Source organism: Dermacentor andersoni, chromosome 1, assembly GCF_023375885.2.
Source record: "Dermacentor andersoni chromosome 1, qqDerAnde1_hic_scaffold, whole genome shotgun sequence".
Taxonomy (NCBI): domain Eukaryota; kingdom Metazoa; phylum Arthropoda; class Arachnida; order Ixodida; family Ixodidae; genus Dermacentor; species Dermacentor andersoni.
Window position 1 is genome coordinate 239,633,901 of NC_092814.1, and position 19,998 is coordinate 239,653,898.

The 19,998-nt window shown below is 45.0% G+C and overlaps 1 protein-coding gene across 1 annotated transcript in view; it reads right to left on the reverse strand.

Annotated features, from left to right (window-relative positions):
* The window catches only part of slo (calcium-activated potassium channel slo), a 201,702-nt gene that overhangs the window by 25,671 nt on the left and 156,033 nt on the right, over positions 1-19,998 (reverse strand). The window contains exons 16-23 of the mRNA XM_055063539.2: positions 18,270-18,382; positions 17,280-17,438; positions 17,104-17,180; positions 12,249-12,308; positions 9,680-9,751; positions 7,380-7,406; positions 5,544-5,694; positions 1,041-1,130 (exon numbers count right to left, since the gene is read on the reverse strand). Of these exons, the coding sequence (XP_054919514.1) occupies positions 1,041-1,130; positions 5,544-5,694; positions 7,380-7,406; positions 9,680-9,751; positions 12,249-12,308; positions 17,104-17,180; positions 17,280-17,438; positions 18,270-18,382 (749 nt within the window). The remainder of the gene's footprint in view (positions 1-1,040; positions 1,131-5,543; positions 5,695-7,379; positions 7,407-9,679; positions 9,752-12,248; positions 12,309-17,103; positions 17,181-17,279; positions 17,439-18,269; positions 18,383-19,998) is intronic.

Here is a 19,998-nt window from a genome sequence, read left to right on the forward strand (position 1 = left end):
ATAAGGAAAGCGCACTACAGAAATGTTTCTGAAAATTACATTTTCGTTAAGTGACGACCAGGAAAAATTAGCGTAAAAAACTGTATTGTTTGTGGCAAAGGGACAGAATTTCCAGATTACGTTGCTTGTAGCTTGTAGAGGCAATACATTTGAGTTTTTTTTTTTTAATTTTAGCCTTTTTTTGGCAAACTGTAAGCGCAGGCGGCAATGCAAGGTTAAGCATTTGCTTTCTCAGCGTTGCATGCAGTGTAGTAGCGCATGCAGCGTAGTGTAGAGACAGTTTCCGGTGTGGCAGTTAACTACAGTTCGCTTAAAATGAAAGGGCATTGTCCGCTGTCGTCTAAGGTAAAATACGCCAATAAAAGAGGCATCTGTATGCCTCGTTTATTATTATTTATTAGTATGCCAATAAAAGAGGCAATCTCGGTGCTTGGAAGATTCAGTTGTGATAGTACGGGCCGTACGGGCGGAGAAAAAAAATATGGACAAACGGTTTTCCGCAAAAAGAAGCTATCAATGCCAAAAGCATGAGCTACGAGAGCGTGACACCAATAAATCAAGTATGACATTTTTGGTGACTATGTTATGTCACTGCCAAGAACACTTCAACGCTTGTTAGGACTATGCCCCATATACATTTGAGACGCCCGTGTACGCCAGAGTGTCCCTGCCGGGGCAGAAGCGAGCAAAAGGCACACTTAAAGGCACGCCTTGGAATATAACCGGGACTTTCGCTTTAGCGTTTCTTTTGTAACAGAGCATCTGATGTTCTCTGTCGCGCTCTCGAGTGCGGCCTCTGCGGACCTTAGCGTGGCGAGACTGCAGAAAGGCATTCGGACAAACAACTGGCCGGAGCGGTTGAGTAAGCATTCATAGCGTGAGCGTCATGCGTGCGTCGCGACCTCTACAGTGCACGTACAAGACAAAATAGAAAGAAAAAAAAAAAACAGGGAAGCAAGGAACGAAGGGGCCAGCAAAGGGGCTGGGAGAGGCAGTCAAACGAAGGAGAGATAGATAGAAGTGAGAAAAGGAAAGCATACATGAGCTTTTTGACCTCATAGGCAAGGTGTAAGCCAGCAAACATGTCGGGCGCAGCCGTCCGCGTGACGTGGGAAGTGTCAGAGACAGGACTGCAAAGAGAGGGGAACATACACAAAAATCTGCTGTGAGGTGGCCGCGAGTGCGTTCGTACAAGGCTGCGCGCGGCGTGGCACACAAACACACGCGCGCGCGCAGTGCGAGTGAGTGCATGTACACGCTCGCTTCATCACCGAACGGCCACTGCGAGAAAAAAGAGTGCATCCCAGTGAGGAGAAACAAATAGAGAGAGAAGCCCGCTTCCTGTCGCGCCATCTCACACACACGCAAGCGACAGTGAAAGTGAATGAGTGAGTGAGTGAAAGTGTGTGGAGAGACGCCCGTGCCGAGAGGTGCGCAAGTTTGAGAAAGGTTGCGGAAAAGAAAAATCGAGTGTTCGAGACAGCGGATGCTGCTGATGCGGTGATTTCAAGAGAGACGGGCGTGCTTCAAGGCATGTGAGAGCGCCCAGTTTGTTTCGGTACCTTTTCTGCACGCCTTTGCATCGGGAAAGAAACGTGCCTGAAAAGTGCCCTTGAAAAGAAAAATAAAGAGCTTTGCACAGCCGGACAAGATAAATAGTGGCGTCAGTCTTGCATCAATACGTCGACCACCCGGTAGAGGATGATGGCGAGCAGCGTCCCAAACTTGATAAGGAAAATTACTTTCTCCTCCGCTGGTCTTAACAGGACTCTGCCATTCTCGTGGCGAAATTGGCAAACTTCGTTGAACAAATATAATTAAAAAACACGTTTATGACAATTATCCAGTTTATGTTTCAGTATTAGAATTAATATGACACTGTTTTGGCGAACATGGTAACCAGCGGGGCTTTTTGGCTTCAACCTAAAATACGCTAGGCAGACGACAAATTGTCGCGGTCATCACCTCGCTAGAACACTTGCGCCTAGTTGGTGGAAGGTTTATCCGAGAAACGCCTTACAAGCGTAGTTGTTACTAAACACTTGTCTTAATTTTTGCAATGATGCTTGAGCAGATTAGGCATCCACCACTTTAGAGAGTGCTTGGTTACCGCGGAAGTCAACAGGACCGCAGGGACTTGAATGTTGAATTCGCTAATAAAATTTGTTGCTGGGCTAGTTGGTTCATGCTAATAAATGAATACTGGTAAGCGCAGTTTTTTTGACAGGAGAAAGAAAACACCGACGTACGGGTCAAACGCTTGTCCCGTGTGTCGGTGTCTTCTTTGTCCTGTCAAAAAACTACGCTTATCAGTATTCATTTATGAGTTTAACTTTGCTGCTTTCTTTCAGTGCTTATTTAAATGTAGAATCACGGGAAAGGACATATACAGCAAGCTACATTGGTCGAACAAGATCAGTTTAAGTGGTCCGGTCGCGGTTCTCTAGCCCGATTTGGAATGTTTATGGCTGGTGATCACTCTGTGGCATTTAGAACCTGTGAAACTAGCTAATGTGACGCCTCGAACTGTCCAGGAAAGAGCTCTTGAGTTCTCTCAACATTGAGGAATTCGGTTGGGCTGCACCGCACGCCTTTCCCAGCGCACTGGCGATGACTATTCTCCAATGTGAATAGAGATACTCTCAACAATGGTATGTACACTGTTGCTTTTTTAAAAGTCGTTACGAATATGCTGAAGTGTTTATGGATACTTCTTTTTTTTCTTGACCACTTGAAGCGCGAAATGATTTTGCTGTGGCGAAATGAAAATCTGTGTTGAACAAGCACGTCAGGTTGGAAGACGCTTATTAATCACGCATTCTTAAACGAATTGGGCTTTCGCCATTTTGTTCTCAAGCATGACGCCTGTTTTACGCTTCATATTTCCACAACAATGACGCACAGCAGCTGAGCACGCAATAAGTTCACTTACCTGTTTGTAATACAAGAAAGTGATGAAATCAAGAGTGCTTGCCTCGCTGATGCAGGGTTTTTCTATTCTTGACTGCCAAATTAACTGCCTGTTGCGCATACTTTATCTCTGTGAATAGCATATCTCAGTACAAAGGTAGTACGTATGCCGCTCGTTCAGTGATAGTGACGTTCGTGTTGCAGTGCTTCAAATGGCTGATTACGGTGTGAATAAGCGCGTACGGGGAAGCAAAGGCTTACTGCCGTGGCCAGATATGTACTGGCCTTGGTGTCATGAAATGTTTTGTGAATACGGGCCTTGAACTGCCTAAGCGTACAGTTATCTCGCCTGAAACTGAGAGGTTTGACTCAGGTGCTGTGCGAAAAGTTGTAGAACTCTCGACTCTACGCGGCACATCGAGGTTGCGCCAGAATTCACTCTTCTTTTTTTTTTTTTTTCACACGTGCCGTGATACGTGAGGCTTCTTTCCTGATAGTACCAGAGCTCGCATGAACCTGAGAAGAGAGAGCCAAGAAATAGCAACAAGGCATCACGTATGTCAGAGCTTCGCCGTTGTATTTCCTTGCTGCTTCCTTGGTGCCGTCGCTGCCAGTTACTGTCAAAGATCGAATGATGATATCCGAATAAATGCGATCCTATTAAGCTGGTCAAAACAGATAAACAGGCCCTTACGAAGAAGACCATTAATTACGCATGATTTAGGTTATTCATTTGATGTTTCGTCATTGAAATCAACCAATATGACACGTAGCCTTTATCGACTCCTGCTTCTAGCATGACCCATAGTTTGAACACAAGTTGAGAAATGTCGCGAGCAGGTCAGCTGTGACACATCCACAAGAACGAGAAGAAATGAGGTTAACTGATGGGCCCGATTTTTATTAATCATATCATAAGAAGCCAACAAGGATACCAAGGACAATGCAGAGGAAATAACTTGTACTTACTAACTGAATAAAAGAAATGATAAATTAATCGAAATTAAAGTGGATGAAAAACAATCTTGCCGCAGATGGGGAGCGGTACAACGTCTTCGCATTACGCGTGCGGTGCTCTGCCAATTGAGCTACCACGGCGCCGTTTTCCCATCCACTTTCTGGGGTAGTTATGTGTTTACTATTAGAATTAACCCTGGGAGTGTTAGGCAGTGCCACCACTCGCATTGCACGCGTAATGCGAAGACATGGGATCGTCCCCCCCTGCGGCAAGTTGTTTTTTTATCCACTTTAATTTCCATTAATGTATGATATCTTTAATTGAATTTGTAAGTACAAGTAATTTCTCCTGTGTTGTCCTTGGTGTCTTTGTTTGTTGGCTACTTATCAGATCCACAAGAAGGCAGACAGATGTTGAGTTAGGGAAGCGTTCTGAAACGACGTATGCAACTCTGATTCATTTTGAGCTGAGTTTCTTTTGTGTGCTTCACGTGGCCGCCCTTGCGCGTGCTAAGTTCTACCGTGGTATTCGTTGATAAGATTCGTTTGTTTCGCTTTGCGTGCCTGTACACGTGACGCGTCAAAAGCAAAGGTATTTCCCGTCGAGCCCCTTAGCACAGCTAACTGGCTCGGCAAAGTAGGATGCCTTCACAGGCGCAGCAGCTGATTGGCTTGTCGCCGGTTGAATCCGTTCGCAGAAGCCGTAAAGGTGCGTACGTTATAGCAAGATATACAAGTGAAGCGATCTGACTCTGGAAAGAAGCGACTCATACGGTCAGGCGAGGTACATTCTGGCGCATAGATACAAGCGAAGAGCGTGACATAACGAGGCGTAATCGTGCCTCGCTTGCTCTGATCGTCAAACATCTCGATATCTCGGAGCCGTATCGTTTCTCCAACAGCGCACCCTGTAACCATTTTGGCACCTCATGCGCGCAGCCTGTGTCGACTCCAAAGCAAGGGACCCGCCGCGGTGGCTTAGCGGTGTTGCGCTACTAGGCACGAGGCCGGGGGATCAAATCGAGACGACCGCATTTTGGTTTGGGCGAAATACAAGAACGCCAATGTCCCGCGCACGTAAAAGATCTCCTGATGGTCAAAATAATCCGGAGTCCCCTACTATGGCGTACCTCATAATCAAATCGTGGTTTTGGCACGTAAAACCCCATAATGCGTTCATCATTCTCCTAAGCAATTTGGGAACAACACGAAAGTGCTGTTTGGCGAGCGAGTAAACATGAGCGTCACAGCTGAAGTCTCCGAAATCGGAAAGGAATTTCAGAAAAGACACTGGACAACACTTGTTAATTTAGTACCTATGGTACGTTGTACGCGAAGACCTGGGGATAAAAACAACAGTGGCAGTGTACTCGTGCCATTAGCCTGACTCCGAGCTTTTTTTTTTTTTTTTACACTCGGCAGAGCGACATGGAATGGACCAGAGCTTGCATCCGAATGATATTCACGGTAATTCCGTTGGTGCGTATGATGACGATCGCTCTTTGTGGTCTGCGTTCTAGTTGGGCGCTCCGTGGCGAGTCAGATGAATCGATTCAGGCTGCGCAAACAGATCATGGGCGCGATGACTGAGGCATCACGGTGTGCTGATGGCCAGCTTGGCGCACGCGCAGACACGTCTCCCCGTCGGTGCATGCGACACTCGCAGCAGGGCTTACCTGGCGTAGGATGGGGGAGCAGAGCGTCCTCCGCGCTCGTTGGGCGACGTCAGCGAATTGCTCTGGTCGTGTTTTTTTGTACTTGGCTTTGGCTTCGGTGCAGAGCTCACGCGGTTCTGGTCGTTGTTGTTGCCCACTTGAGGCTGAGTGGCTGATTGTGCACGAAATGCAAGGAGAAAAAAAAAACATCTGAAAGACCATCCCTGCGCCATTCATTCGAGCTTTTTGGGCAAGCAGTGGACGACTGCCCTCCGTCCTCTTACTGTGCCTGGAAAATTTGGGCCGTGTCTTTCTAAACGCAAATAGAGGGCTCGCTTTACAAGGATCACGAAGGTCATCCTGACAGCTCTGCAACGTGCGTTTTTCGTGCTTCCCCCTCAGTGAAGTGTCTCTAAGAATGAAACTGGAATCTTGTACCGAAGAGAAAAAAAAATATCGGGCACGCACTAAAAAGAAGATATGCCTGAAACATGTCACACTAGGTTTTGCGTTTCGTGACTAACGCTATCAAATTTGTGGCTGGTTAAGCAGCTTATTTTTTTAACGATAGCAGGGATTTCTTAGATTCAAAGATAAGCTGACCAAACAAATATGCGCTTAGTTTCATTGATGATGTAAAACTCAAGAAAACCAAAATCTCTCTGAAGCAAAAATATTCTCAAAGGTGTGTCCTTGACGAAACGTTGTATGCCAAAGAACGGCACTTGTTCACACTACCGAGTAATTCAAGATATAATTACAAAATAAGTCAGAACAGCCTAACTCCATGGGTGAAACCAGAGGCGCTATTTAAAAGAATGATGTGAAAGGTGCCCTTGGGTTTCTCTCGGTAAATTTCAAACCAATCCCTATTGAAAAAAATAAGCGTCAGTGTTCTTACTTTTTTTGCGGCAATAAGAAAGGTGTTTTTGTATGCCGGGATTAGCTTGGTCGATTTATACTTTATACAACGCGCCAGCGCAGTTAGGAAACATGTTTTCAGATGCGGGAATGCGGCGTATTACTACTCTATGCATAATACGTTCTTTCTTTCAGAAGCCTTAAAAGTCTAGCTACAGGCCGAGGGCCGACAGTTTATCTATACCTCCAGTTATGAGGCGTCCTCTGCGAAAAATTCGAGCATCGAGCCTGTGCAATAGTAGGTGCAGTAAATATCAGTGCTTCCTAAAAGGAAAGTTTACGCAAGGGGCTTGGAGGGCATCAGCCATACAAAAGGCACTGCCTCAGTCTAACGCTCGCGAACCAAGCCCACAGTTAACTAAGAAACTATTTTTACAGGAGTCGTTAGACAATCTAGTAACGCATAAGCAGGGCATGCACAGCTTCTAGGTGCATGTGGGAAATCAGGCAGTTTAGTTGATAGAAAAATATGTTGAAGCATGCAAAATGCAGTGAGAGAGAAAGAAGGTCATAACAGATAAACGCGAGAACGATGTCGAGCTTAAACAAGGTTGCGAGCATCGAAAGAAGAAAATGGCTTCAACAATGACTTTTTTGTGAATCTTTGCTGCCTCGTCGTTTAAAGTAGGCAGAGAGCTTTGTGTAGCATGTCGCTGTCTGCCGGGTATCCTAGTATATGGTTCAGCGTGGACCTCGCAAACCCTGTTGAAGCATTCTTACAACAGATATGGCAGCATGCAGCCTAAGGTCTAGCGAGATTCTTCAAGAAACAAGTCTTGCAGGCTAGTTTCTTGTACTATTGGGTTCTACATTGGATGAAACAAAAAAGTTTGTGCTATGCCTAGCAGTATACAAAAAGTAACAAGGAATTGCGGACGCGTAGTCCGAAAAACGTGCGAGGCACGGAGTGCTGTCAAATACAGCGAATGAACGTACCCGTGTAGGTAAAGCTTTCTTCTTCAACTAGGTGAGTAAAACAAAACAGAACGTGCAAATCAACACAAAAAACGAACAGTTCGCATTTGGTCTTTTAAACACGTTATGCCCAGTATAGGAGAGTGAACACCTCAGATGCTTTATGTCATTCGCTAAATCAAGGGTGCGCAAGTGCGCGTTTACAGTGCAAAGTACGCAAATAGCTTTGTTGCCTCCAGCTGCTCTACCTGAAAACACCGTAATGAGATGCTCTCGATTAATAATTTTGACTACTTAAGGGCCACCAAATTCTCACAACATGGACGCGTTAGATAATCATTTAAACTATCCATACTTCCTTAACGTCCACCGAATTCTCAATACGCAGCCATCGCACCCACATCGTAACGCAGCCGTCGCGGTAGAGAAGCGTACAAGCGACACTATGGTCAGCAGCGGAGCGCCATAGAGGCGGATCCGTGGCGGGCTCTCTGAGCTGTAATGGTGTAACGATTGTATAGTCTAAACCGCGTGTAACATTTGCGATATAGATTAAATGTGAAAGAGTACTCAACACGTCAATGTTCCGTATCGAGTTCGAATATATTCACATAACAGGCTCTCGCTGAAATGTGCCCAATCAGTTCGGCTGCGCTCAAGGAAGTTCGCGCCAAGTTCTGCCTTTCAACACTGCCTTCCTGTGTACGTTCTCTGTTTTTCGAGCTTGCTTCATAAAATTAATAAGAATGGAAAGGTCATACTCGTCGAATGAACAAGTAAACTTTGCAAGTTTTGGTGCCACCAGCTTTGCCAAAATGCAGGGAGAATACGGCATAGCTCGAGGCGCTTGCTGTTAGTGCCGAACTCTGCATATTAGACATCGCCTAGTAGTGCACAACGCCAATATAAGTCTTTGTTAAAGAAGAAACCGCGCTATAATAAATTTCAGTCCTGTCTTACGCGTTTACGTAAGAAGTCAACAAAGGCAGAAGCAGCTGTTGAAGGTATGATGAACGCGCGGCCTGCGATGCATTCAAAACTCGTCGGATTACAAACGTACCGATCAATCCTTTCACGCAAAGCAATACCATTTCCACGTACGCAGCTTCAGAAATGGTCTTTCTATGTCTTCACATCTTGACGCCTATGACGTTGCAATTTCAATCATTTGTAGCAAGTCAATGAGCCACAATAGTGCGTGCTGGTTTCATGCAGCAGTAATGTTTTAAGCTAACTGGCCATAAGCATCTGAGGAATTCGTCTCACACAATGAGCAAAATGTACTCAGTGCATTCTAAAAAGGGAATATCTTGGTAATGAATTTTCGCTTCAAAGAAAATAGCGCAGAATCTTAAGTTCTCACGCTTCTCAGTTACGACGAAAACTATCGCCGCATAGCCAGCATAGAACTTGCAAAGCACAAAAACGTTTTCTCTCTTTATTTTCTCATTCGCACTTCTCAGCAGCCAACAAACGGTGAGTAAGGCGCTATAGCAGGTGCAAGTCATTGCCAGGGCTAGCTTTCTTTGTGTTATTTTTTATGTAAGCAGCATGAATAATAAAGCAAGCAAGTGAAAGAGCGTGAGAAATTGACGTCTCTAAGTGCATGTAATATTATATGTGTGCTTTCTTGAGCACATAAGTCACTTCCTAAACCTGACATTAAGTAGTCAACAATATAGTTCAGCTCATGTGCTCTTTTGCTTTCGGTAACTTGAACGCAAAAGCGCTGCACTGAACATCAGAGACTACACTCACTAATACGAAAAAAAGTACCACGGCTCTATAACGACCAAATGTCTCTGAACCCTTCACCCTACCGTACTTTTAATGCAACAGCAAAGAGATGCATGGAGAAAAAGCATGTTTGCTATCCTTTGCTTAGAGTAGTACGACGATGCCACACGAAGATACTAGCACAATTGTCGTTAATAGCCCACCGACTTAGTTCGCCACTTATTTGCGAGCAGGTGAAACCGTGTTGCGTGTCCAGATTGCTCTGGTGGTGTTATCAGCTGTACACATATGTAAAAGAAAAAGCTAGATAAAATGAATTTCCGCACACAGAATCGTCAGAGACGGCACAAGAACACGACTACAGTTGCAACAAGTGATTGTCGATGTGCAAGTGTGAACTAGACAGATAAACAGCGAAACAAATCAAGTGAGGCTCTAGTACTCTTCACAAGCTAAACTAGGAAAGAACACAAGAGAAATGACAACGTGCCCGATATTTAGTACACGTCTATAGGCGGGCGGCAGTTCAGAAGCACAGTCAGCATGCAAACTACAGCAGAAGATGTTAGTGAAAGGATGACTACCTCGTAGCTTGACTCTCTTGGGTATTTCGGGTGGTGTGAAAGTGGGAACATTGGAGTTATGCAGACCTTCATCTGTGAATTAGTGAATAAGACAACCACCCACGTTACTAGCGTGCCAGTGGCTCAGTGGTAAGCACTACCGAAGAACAATGCCTGCTGAAAGACGGCAGCAGTTAAAGACAGGACACATGCACACAAAAGCACGCACGATCATGTGACACAGGCTACAGACGGAAGTCACAAATAACAAAGAACCTCCTAGCCATTTGTACTGGTCTGTTAACGAGAAGATAAACACGCATGCACGTTACCCTATAGGTCCTGTGCGCGCAGTGAAAGTTTAGCCTTAACCGAGAATAGGTAACTTCATTTATTTAGTTAATATGAATGCCATCCATCTCAGTCTCAACCACCCTTGCCCAAAACGCAGCTCCTGGAGCAAGGTGTTCTCCATCGACGCCGCTGTTTTCCGCGAAGAAGGCTTGTAGGCATCACGAGCAAAAACGGCCGAGATGCAGCGCGTGAGCAGTTTCAGCGCGTTTCCTTCGCTTTTTGATTTGAAGTGACTGCTTCGTCGTAAACAACGGTGGTCGGATGTGCAGTCTCATTGTTTCAAACTATATTCTCAATGACTTTTTGCAGACTACGTGATGTACGCGCGCAGTGGATTTCGGCCAGAGGGATGTCACACAGAAAGCAGCAACAGCATTCGGGATAAGAGCGCGTGTGTACATTATTTTTGTAGAGTGCCATAGGTACATAACGGAGCAAACGTAATTAGGTTTGTATACTGGGATGCATCATGCTTTGTGGGGTTTTTATTCTTTAGGCACTATTAGAATCGATGTCCTCTCAAAGCGCCTATTCACGCGCGCAAACTTGAATTAATAATTTAGAAGAAGGGTGCATTCTTAGACGCGTGAAGTTCGTGTGGCGTGCAATGGGAATGGCTACTTGGGGTTATAAAAAATTACAGTGCTGATTAAATAGACTGCCATTTGGTCGCGGTTTTAGATTTTGGATAAATTATAACGGTGCAGAATCACCTACGAAGTCGAGTGGTATCTGGCACATCGTCTATGGCTGATTCATTGGCAAATAAATATATTTGGACATAATTTCTAGTCAAGCTATAAAACACTGCGCGAACATATTCTGCATAGCATGAAACACCAAACATTATTAGCCTGACATTTTTAGGCACGTAATATAGTCACTCGTCATTAGGTAATGCGTCTAAGAGCTGAACTTGGTAAGTCACATCCCTACTGTTCCATATCCGCGCTGCTCTTCTGGGTATTTTATTTGATGACAGCGTACGCGCTCACTTCGTTTATGTTCGCATTCCGATAGTTTCTGCGGAGTGAGACACACTCATCGGCAAATTTATTCACGTCCTCGACCATGCTAAACACGCGGCTGTTACGTACGTGAAATATATACGCATTGCCACGGCAGCAGTGTTGTTCTGGTCCTCCGCAATATATATTTTTCTTTCTTTTTTTTGCCTAGGCAGTTTTTTTATTGTACTCAAGAGCTCTGTGGGGCGGTCAGCCATACTAATTACGGTATTAGCTAAATGGCAATAAAGCACGGGGCGTAGACTGGGCGGTGCGGAACCAGTAGTGAAGGAGACAACTTTGACAGAAACGGTAAGCCAGTATGGTGGCATGCTAGAGAACGCAATAAGTGGCGACGTGCCGTGGCAGAGCGCATGTCGTACAAACCAGGCTGGAGGTGAGAGAGAAGGCATGCATTCATACACAAACAGGCAGACATTTGCATGCGGACACGCCGAATAATTACGGACGTGCACGTGAGGAAGTGAGAGACATGCTACGTTGACAGGAAGGCATGCGTTTGGCGGGCAACAGAGTTACGTCACATTTACACGTCGAAATACAATTACAGCGAAACGCTGCTTGACTGCACTTTTGTCGTCAGACAGAACTTCGAGGGAGCGCAAGCGCAGACATGGTTTGACGAAGGATGGGCATTGTGCCGGAAATGACTATTATACCGACGTATCGAGTCAGCACTTGATAACAAACGGTAAAATTTGAAACTTGAGTTCAAAATTTTATTGTGATGTTTGTGTTGTACAGCGTCAATGTGATTGCTGTTCGCGCATAATTAACTGCAAGCCCATCTACAGGAACTGCTCGCTGTGCGGTGATTATATTTGCTGCGATATTTCTTTGCCGCGTGAATCTGGTGGAAATGTTTTTATAAGCTGTTCATGGGAAGCTCCGAATTAAATATGCACATGTAGACTTAACACGTCTGCACTTTCTGCGCGTTAGGTAGCTGTACATGGCGCTTCTATATTCAGCTTTTCGTACATCTGCTATCAACATGAACTATTGCAAAGAAATCTTTAATTAAATTTAGAGTGCAGTCCACATTAAATGTTTGAACCTGAACTTACGAAGCGCGGACCTTATCCAAACATCGTCAAAAGTGCAGTCAGGCTGCGTATTCTTTCACAGCTTCCAGTGCCAGTTCTGGACTGCTGGCCACACGTACTACGTACACAACATTTAACAAAGATACTTTGAAGGCAACCTACTTGCTCGACTAACTGCCTGTACTGCCCTGACACCCTTTTTAAACAGACCAACTCCGGCAGCAACACGGGTAAAAAGAAAAGCCAGCAAAATGGGGGAGAGAAAGAAAAAAAGGATAGACAGTTAGTTGTTGGGTGTAAGACATGGTCAGAACACACGACATTTAGAAAATTAGAATTTAGTTCAAACTTCTGTAAAATTTTAAAGAAAATACAGTTTTTATCGTTAGCACATTTGTATTGGTTTGTTTTAAAGGACTGAAGATGACACCTGCACAATACACTTAAACAAAAATCTATAAAAACTATCCTCAGAACTTAATTTAGTAAGTAAGAATACTTTAGTCCTATAGATGCTTAGAGAAGTCAGTAGTTTTGCAACTGATGTATCATTACTCCTTTAGAAACTCTTCGCTGGTTGATGTGGCCGAATGCCCTTGCTGGTCAATGCGCAGTATGCCAATGTAAGGAAAAACAATGATTTGCAGGTGCGTAAACCTAGGCATGCTTTTTCTGTGGATAATGAAATAAAAAAAGAGGTAAACACAAAAAAAATTCTCATGTTAAATGCACAATCACATTCACTGCACAAAATGTTCATTTGTTCAAGGCTGCAGACTCGACATTTGCTTCCCGGCCATAAGCCCTAAAGTATTCATTTCCAACTAGAATTGCAGTTTGGGCGGATAATTACTTACATCGCGTCAGTCGCATATTCAATTGTTCATTTAAAAACAGGGCACATCATTAAAGTCAACCCATTAAAGCGGCACTCACTAGCATGAAAAACGGTTTATGGCCTGCTGAGGGACGAGAGCCGTATCTACTTCTTCAGCAGCCGCTTTCCAGAGAAGAAAGAAATAAGCTTTCTGATATTTTTAATGCGATTGGTAATTTTAAGGTACATCACCCATTTACCGGAGTCTGTCTGTCTGTCTGTCTGTCTGTCTGTCTGTCTGTCTGTCTGTCTGTCTGTCTGTCTGTCTGTCTGTCTGTCTGTCTGTCTGTCTGTCTGTCTGTCTGTCTGTCTGTCTGTCTGTCTGTCTGTCTGTCTGTCTGTCTGTCTGTCTGTCTGTCTGTCTGTCTGTCTGTCTGTCTGTCTGTCTGTCTGTCTGTCTGTCTGTCTGTCTGTCTGTCTGTCTGTCTGTCTGTCTGTCTGTCTGTCTGTCTGTCTGTCTGTCTGTCTGTCTGTCTGTCTGTCTGTCTGTCTGTCTGTCTGTCTGTCTGTCTGTCTGTCTGTCTGTCTGTCTGTCTGTCTGTCTGTCTGTCTGTCTGTCTGTCTGTCTGTCTGTCTGTCTGTCTGTCTGTCTGTCTGTCTGTCTGTCTGTCTGTCTGTCTGTCTGTCTGTCTGTCTGTCTGTCTGTCTGTCTGTCTGTCTGTCTGTCTGTCTGTCTGTCTGTCTGTCTGTCTGTCTGTCTGTCTGTCTGTCTGTCTGTCTGTCTGTCTGTCTGTCTGTCTGTCTGTCTGTCTGTCTGTCTGTCTGTCTGTCTGTCTGTCTGTCTGTCTGTCTGTCTGTCTGTCTGTCTGTCTGTCTGTCTGTCTGTCTGTCTGTCTGTCTGTCTGTCTGTCTGTCTGTCTGTCTGTCTGTCTGTCTGTCTGTCTGTCTGTCTGTCTGTCTGTCTGTCTGTCTGTCTGTCTGTCTGTCTGTCTGTCTGTCTGTCTGTCTGTCTGTCTGTCTGTCTGTCTGTCTGTCTGTCTGTCTGTCTGTCTGTCTGTCTGTCTGTCTGTCTGTCTGTCTGTCTGTCTGTCTGTCTGTCTGTCTGTCTGTCTGTCTGTCTGTCTGTCTGTCTGTCTGTCTGTCTGTCTGTCTGTCTGTCTGTCTGTCTGTCTGTCTGTCTGTCTGTCTGTCTGTCTGTCTGTCTGTCTGTCTGTCTGTCTGTCTGTCTGTCTGTCTGTCTGTCTGTCTGTCTGTCTGTCTGTCTGTCTGTCTGTCTGTCTGTCTGTCTGTCTGTCTGTCTGTCTGTCTGTCTGTCTGTCTGTCTGTCTGTCTGTCTGTCTGTCTGTCTGTCTGTCTGTCTGTCTGTCTGTCTGTCTGTCTGTCTGTCTGTCTGTCTGTCTGTCTGTCTGTCTGTCTGTCTGTCTGTCTGTCTGTCTGTCTGTCTGTCTGTCTGTCTGTCTGTCTGTCTGTCTGTCTGTCTGTCTGTCTGTCTGTCTGTCTGTCTGTCTGTCTGTCTGTCTGTCTGTCTGTCTGTCTGTCTGTCTGTCTGTCTGTCTGTCTGTCTGTCTGTCTGTCTGTCTGTCTGTCTGTCTGTCTGTCTGTCTGTCTGTCTGTCTGTCTGTCTGTCTGTCTGTCTGTCTGTCTGTCTGTCTGTCTGTCTGTCTGTCTGTCTGTCTGTCTGTCTGTCTGTCTGTCTGTCTGTCTGTCTGTCTGTCTGTCTGTCTGTCTGTCTGTCTGTCCCGCGGAATCGAACGCGCGTCACACATATTCAGACAAGCTTTGCCTGATTATTCATTCACACAAGCGCCACGTACGGATTTCGCGGCGGCGCTGCTGAATAGCGCATTCAGTGGGAAGAGCGAGAGAGGAATCCGGCATCACACACGGAAAGTACGTGAAGTACCATAAAAATGCTAACGCATTAAAATCTGATATTGACTAAACACATCTCGTAAATTTTATTGGAACCAAAATGATCAGCAAGGCGAAGTTAGCCGTCGTTACACTATGCAATTTTTTAATGCGACAAGCAATCGGTACTACACACGCTTTCCTGGTGGTGCTGTCTGTCTGTCTGTCTGCCTGTCTGTCTATCTATCTATCTATCTATCTATCTATCTATCTATCTATCTATCTATCTATCTATCTATCTATCTATCTATCTATCTATCTATCTATCTATCTATCTATCTATCTATCTATCTATCTATCTATCTATCTATCTATCTATCTGTCTGGCTATCTATCTATCTGTCTGGCTATCTATCTATCTATCTATCTATCTATCTATCTATCTATCTATCTATCTATCTATCTATCTATCTATCTATCTATCTATCTATCTATCTATCTGTCTGTCTGTCTGTCTGTCTGTCTGTCTGTCTGTCTGTCTGTCTGTCTGTCTGTCTGTCTGTCTGTCTGTCTGTCTGTCTGTCTGTCTGTCTGTCTGTCTGTCTGTCTGTCTGTCTGTCTCAACTTGTGTGACTGCAGGTAGTCCACAGTATAATGGTTAGAACATAGGGCTGCTGTGATGAGGGAACCGCGTTCGAAACGAACTATCAGGCCAACTTCACGAATCACGGGTATGTGACATTGAGTATGTGCCGTTAATAAGTAAACCCGTTTCACGCCAACTTGTATTGCTGGGTATGTGAAACTAGGTATGCGCCACACTTCAGTGAACCTTGTTGATCTCAGTTTGGTTCACTGGGTATATGTGCCGCTCTTCAAGAAACCTGTTTCACGCCAACTCGGGTCCCTGGGCTTGTGCCGCTCTTGAATGCCTTCTAAGCCATCTTGGGTTACTGGATATGTGTGAGTATGTGCCGCTTTTCAATGAACCACTTTAACGCCAACTTGGGTCTTCCCATTGGTTATGCTGCGGTGACGCTAGGTGGCGCAGGGAAGCGCGAGAGAGCAGCCCGGACACATGCACACCTCATACATGACGCGTTTCGGCGATTGCGATACGGTGTGCCGATGCATTGCTTCAATGCTAATCGCATTAACGTCGGAATTCGTCGTGAGATGAGTTTTGTCAGATTTTTTTTACCTACCTGCTCTGTTCCACTGGCACATCTTTAGAAGGAGAAACACGTGGCCATGAAGTACGGCATCGTGTTAAATGAGAGCGCTAGCGGTACGAGTTCAAGCTCTTGATGCCTTTCGTGGTTCATTCTGTGCGCAGAGCTCGACAATTTAAACGTGCAAAAAGCGCACGACTGAGAAAATGGTGCGCGTCAAGCGAAGATAAAATGATTTAAGCGTGATCATGTACCCTCTGGTAAATACAGTCTAGCTCTTATTACTTTTTTTGACGATCGCTCGCACAGACAACTAAACGGTTTCGTTTTGTGAATTGGAATTGAAATAGAAAGCGATTTAGTTTCAGAGATTATCAGACGTGATGAACAGAATTCGAAGTGGCAAATACTCGGAGAAGCAGCCTTGAGCCCCAAATGAACATAAATAAATTTCGCGCACTCACTTGAACTCCTGTTAAAGAAGTGATAAAAGGTATTGCAGTACATTTTATAAATAAGACAGCTTTAACACACATTCGTGAAATTTTTCAGCGTACGCTGCCCGCTCGTTTGTCGGAAACGCGAGAACAAGACGTTTGTAGATATTTTGCCAATTTCATTAAACGGAGCGCAACGAGAAAAAAAAGAAATAAGATGCTCACACAACTGAAGTTGTGTTGAGCTTGTAATACATACTTTTGCCTTTTCAAAGTAAACAACATAGTGCACAATGCATGAAGCGACAAGCAAGCATTTCATGTCAAGGGTAGAAGAGCAGATTCAGTGTGTTTTTCAGCTCTCAGATAGGGCGGTGCATAAAGCGGTTTTGCCAAGACAGTCAGTGTTCATCGTGGCAGCTGAAGCACAGCGAGTGTGACCGTACAGAAAGCTCACGCAAAGCGGGGTACACATTTATGACCACCTGTTCATTCACTGCCAGGGCAAAAAAGCGGCGCTTGAACACTCAGCCTAAGGATTTGTTTCAAACACAGGTGGAACACTGCCGTGGGCGAGATGTGCTTTACGATCACGGCGCTTCCTAGCAAACACTTAGCCGCTTAGCAACGAACATACAAACAAAAAGAACAACACTCAGAAGCTTTGTCCTCGCCCAACCTGGATTGTGACGCCGACTGTTGGCTGAATGAAAGCTGTGCCAGCATTTCAAAACACTTACGATTCTTGCACTTGCACTTCTTGATGAGCTTCTCATCTTTGATGTCTTCGTGGCAGTTTTTGCAGTAAAACCATGCCCTAGGAAAGAGAGAACAAAATTTAAATCAGCCTTTAACGGTCAGTAAGAAAGATATCACTGATGGTGAGAGAGAGGAAAAAAAACGGCAATCTTGTTACCTTTTCACTTCGTCTGCAGACTGAGCAATAAAAAACCCCTGAGTGTTAAGAGTAATCTTTATTTTTTTCTTGGGATTGATGGCAATCTTGGAATCCGAACCTTCATCAACAGCCACCTCAATGGCCAAAAGTAGCAGTTTTAATTTCACAAAGCAAAGCCTGAAAAGCAACAGACGTGTTTCCATCAGGCATAAAGTACGACAACACCAATTAAAGCAGCTGAAGCAAAGGGCTCTGCTCCAGTTTTTGAAAATGACCATTGAAGGTTACTGCACTAGTATAATATATTGCAACGTAACCAAGGTGCAAAAAGGAAGTAAAAGCCAGCATTGTAGTTTTAAACCACCTCATAACACCATAACGGATGAGCAAAACGAGAACAAGGTGAAAACAGGAGCCTGCTTTCACCTTGTTCTCGTTTTTCTCAGCCTCTTGAATTTCCACCTCCCGCCTTTCCCGTGTTTTCCCTAGATCTCTCATAACCGCTGATAGAGCCTCGCGAATTTGTCGGCAAGAGACGCATGGTGGACTCAAGTATGAAAAACGAAACGTCGCAATGTGATGCTTGTCCTGTCGTCTCTTACCCTTCGCCCTGCTGAAGCGGCAGCAGAAAAAAAAAAAAAAAAAACGCGCATGCCGTAGTTCAATTAGTACAACGTCATCCTCCGGCATTCAGATGTTTTAAAGCTTACTACTGGTGGCCGTGTCCAATCATTTACACGGCGCCCTTACGAAGGAATCCACATGGCATAGCTTCCTATACCACCACACTGGGGCCACCAAGTGCACTGAATAAAACTCACTGCGATGTACGGGAATAGAACAACGCATTCATTCTTTTTGGTAAACGCGAAATCTTCGCCGCAGTGAAGGAATGAAGTAAGTTATTGACGATGCAAACGCTCGTGGCGAAGATTGACATGCTCACTCCAGTCTCCAATGCAGGAAAAAATTTTCTAAAATCGAGTAAACGAGTCAGTAAGTGCTTACTCTGCTGCCTGAGGAAAGGTCATGCCTGTAAAAGAGGCGGATAAGCTCTCGGTGTACATCTCCATTCCTGTGCCACACAGATAATCGTTTTGCCATGCGGGCATGTCAGGAGACTGAAAAAGAAAGTGAGATAGGAGGTTTCATCGCGGTTCTACAAGACCATCCTTAATATTCCATTTTCTTTTGGGAGTCGAGCCCATACTTTCTTTTGCAAACAGCGCGAATAACGGGACACAGAAAGAGGCACACGACACAGACGCTGTGTCGTGTGTCTCTTTCAGCGCGTGTGTCGTGTGCCTCTTTCTGTGTCCCGTTATTCGCGCTGTTTGCAAAAGAATGTGTGCGTACCAACAAGCCCGGCTAGCCACTATTCTGAAGCCGATACTTGTTTCACTTATCCAACACCCTAAAGGTGGCCTCAGAGCACCTCTGAACTTTATGCATACCACTGTTAAGGAGCGAGAGAAGGATGTGATTTTGCATGCTACTTCCGGAGTGAAAGGCCGAACCCATATAGAAAGAAAGACGGAGCACAGGGTTAGAAACAAAGTACCGTAGGAGGAGACACACCGCCCAGGATGCGAGCTATCCCACAACTGCTGTTTTTTGCTCAGCTAAGAAAAATAATTAAACAACGTGCACTGAAAGTGTTCCGTCTCTAAACGAACTCACTTGCACAAAGCTCTACGCCCGCCCGATAAAGCAACGAGACGTGACACTAAATGCAAGCTCTACTCTACCCCACAAAAAGGCTGCCCGCTTCTACCTACATCCAATTCAGTCCAGCTACGCGCTACGCCTCGTTATCACCAACGCACTCACTCACACCAAATAGTTTCTTGAAGAAGCTGACATCCTGCAATTAACGTTAGAAGGAAGGCACAAGTGAAATCCTCAAGACGTGATCACATTTAATAAAGAACAATAAACAAAGCTCCCTGACAAGCCGTTCAATTGCGATTACATTGCGAAGTGCAAATGCGAGTTATCAAATAAAATAAGCCTGCGCCTATGCTACAGTACCAGGCAAAGATATTCACTGAATGGTATTCCTTCGAATACCATTCACACCCTGCATAGAGCATTGAGATAGATGGTTCTTGTGAGATGCAGAGAGAAAAACCCACTGCACCGTGGCGCCAAAATGAAAACAAGATACGTAAGCATTCGCTAGTATAACGGGAATAAAAAAACACGTGTAACAGATTGGTTTTAGAGAAACATTATTGTGCTACGCAGACTCGGTGGACATAGAAACAGAGTGGTTCATTTAATTGAAAGGCTTCAAAGAAAAACCGCTTTTCGGAAATCACACACACACACACACACACACACACACACACACACACACACACACACACACACACACACACACACACACACACACACACACACACACACACACACACACACACACACACACACACACACACACACACACACACACACACACACACACACACACACACACACACACACACACACACACACACACACACACACACACACACACACACACACACACACACACACACACACACACACACACACACACACACACACACACACACACACACACACACACACACACACACACACACACACACACACACACACACACACACACACACACACACACACACACACACACACACACACACACACACACACACACACACACACACACACACACACACACACACACACACACACACACACACACACACAC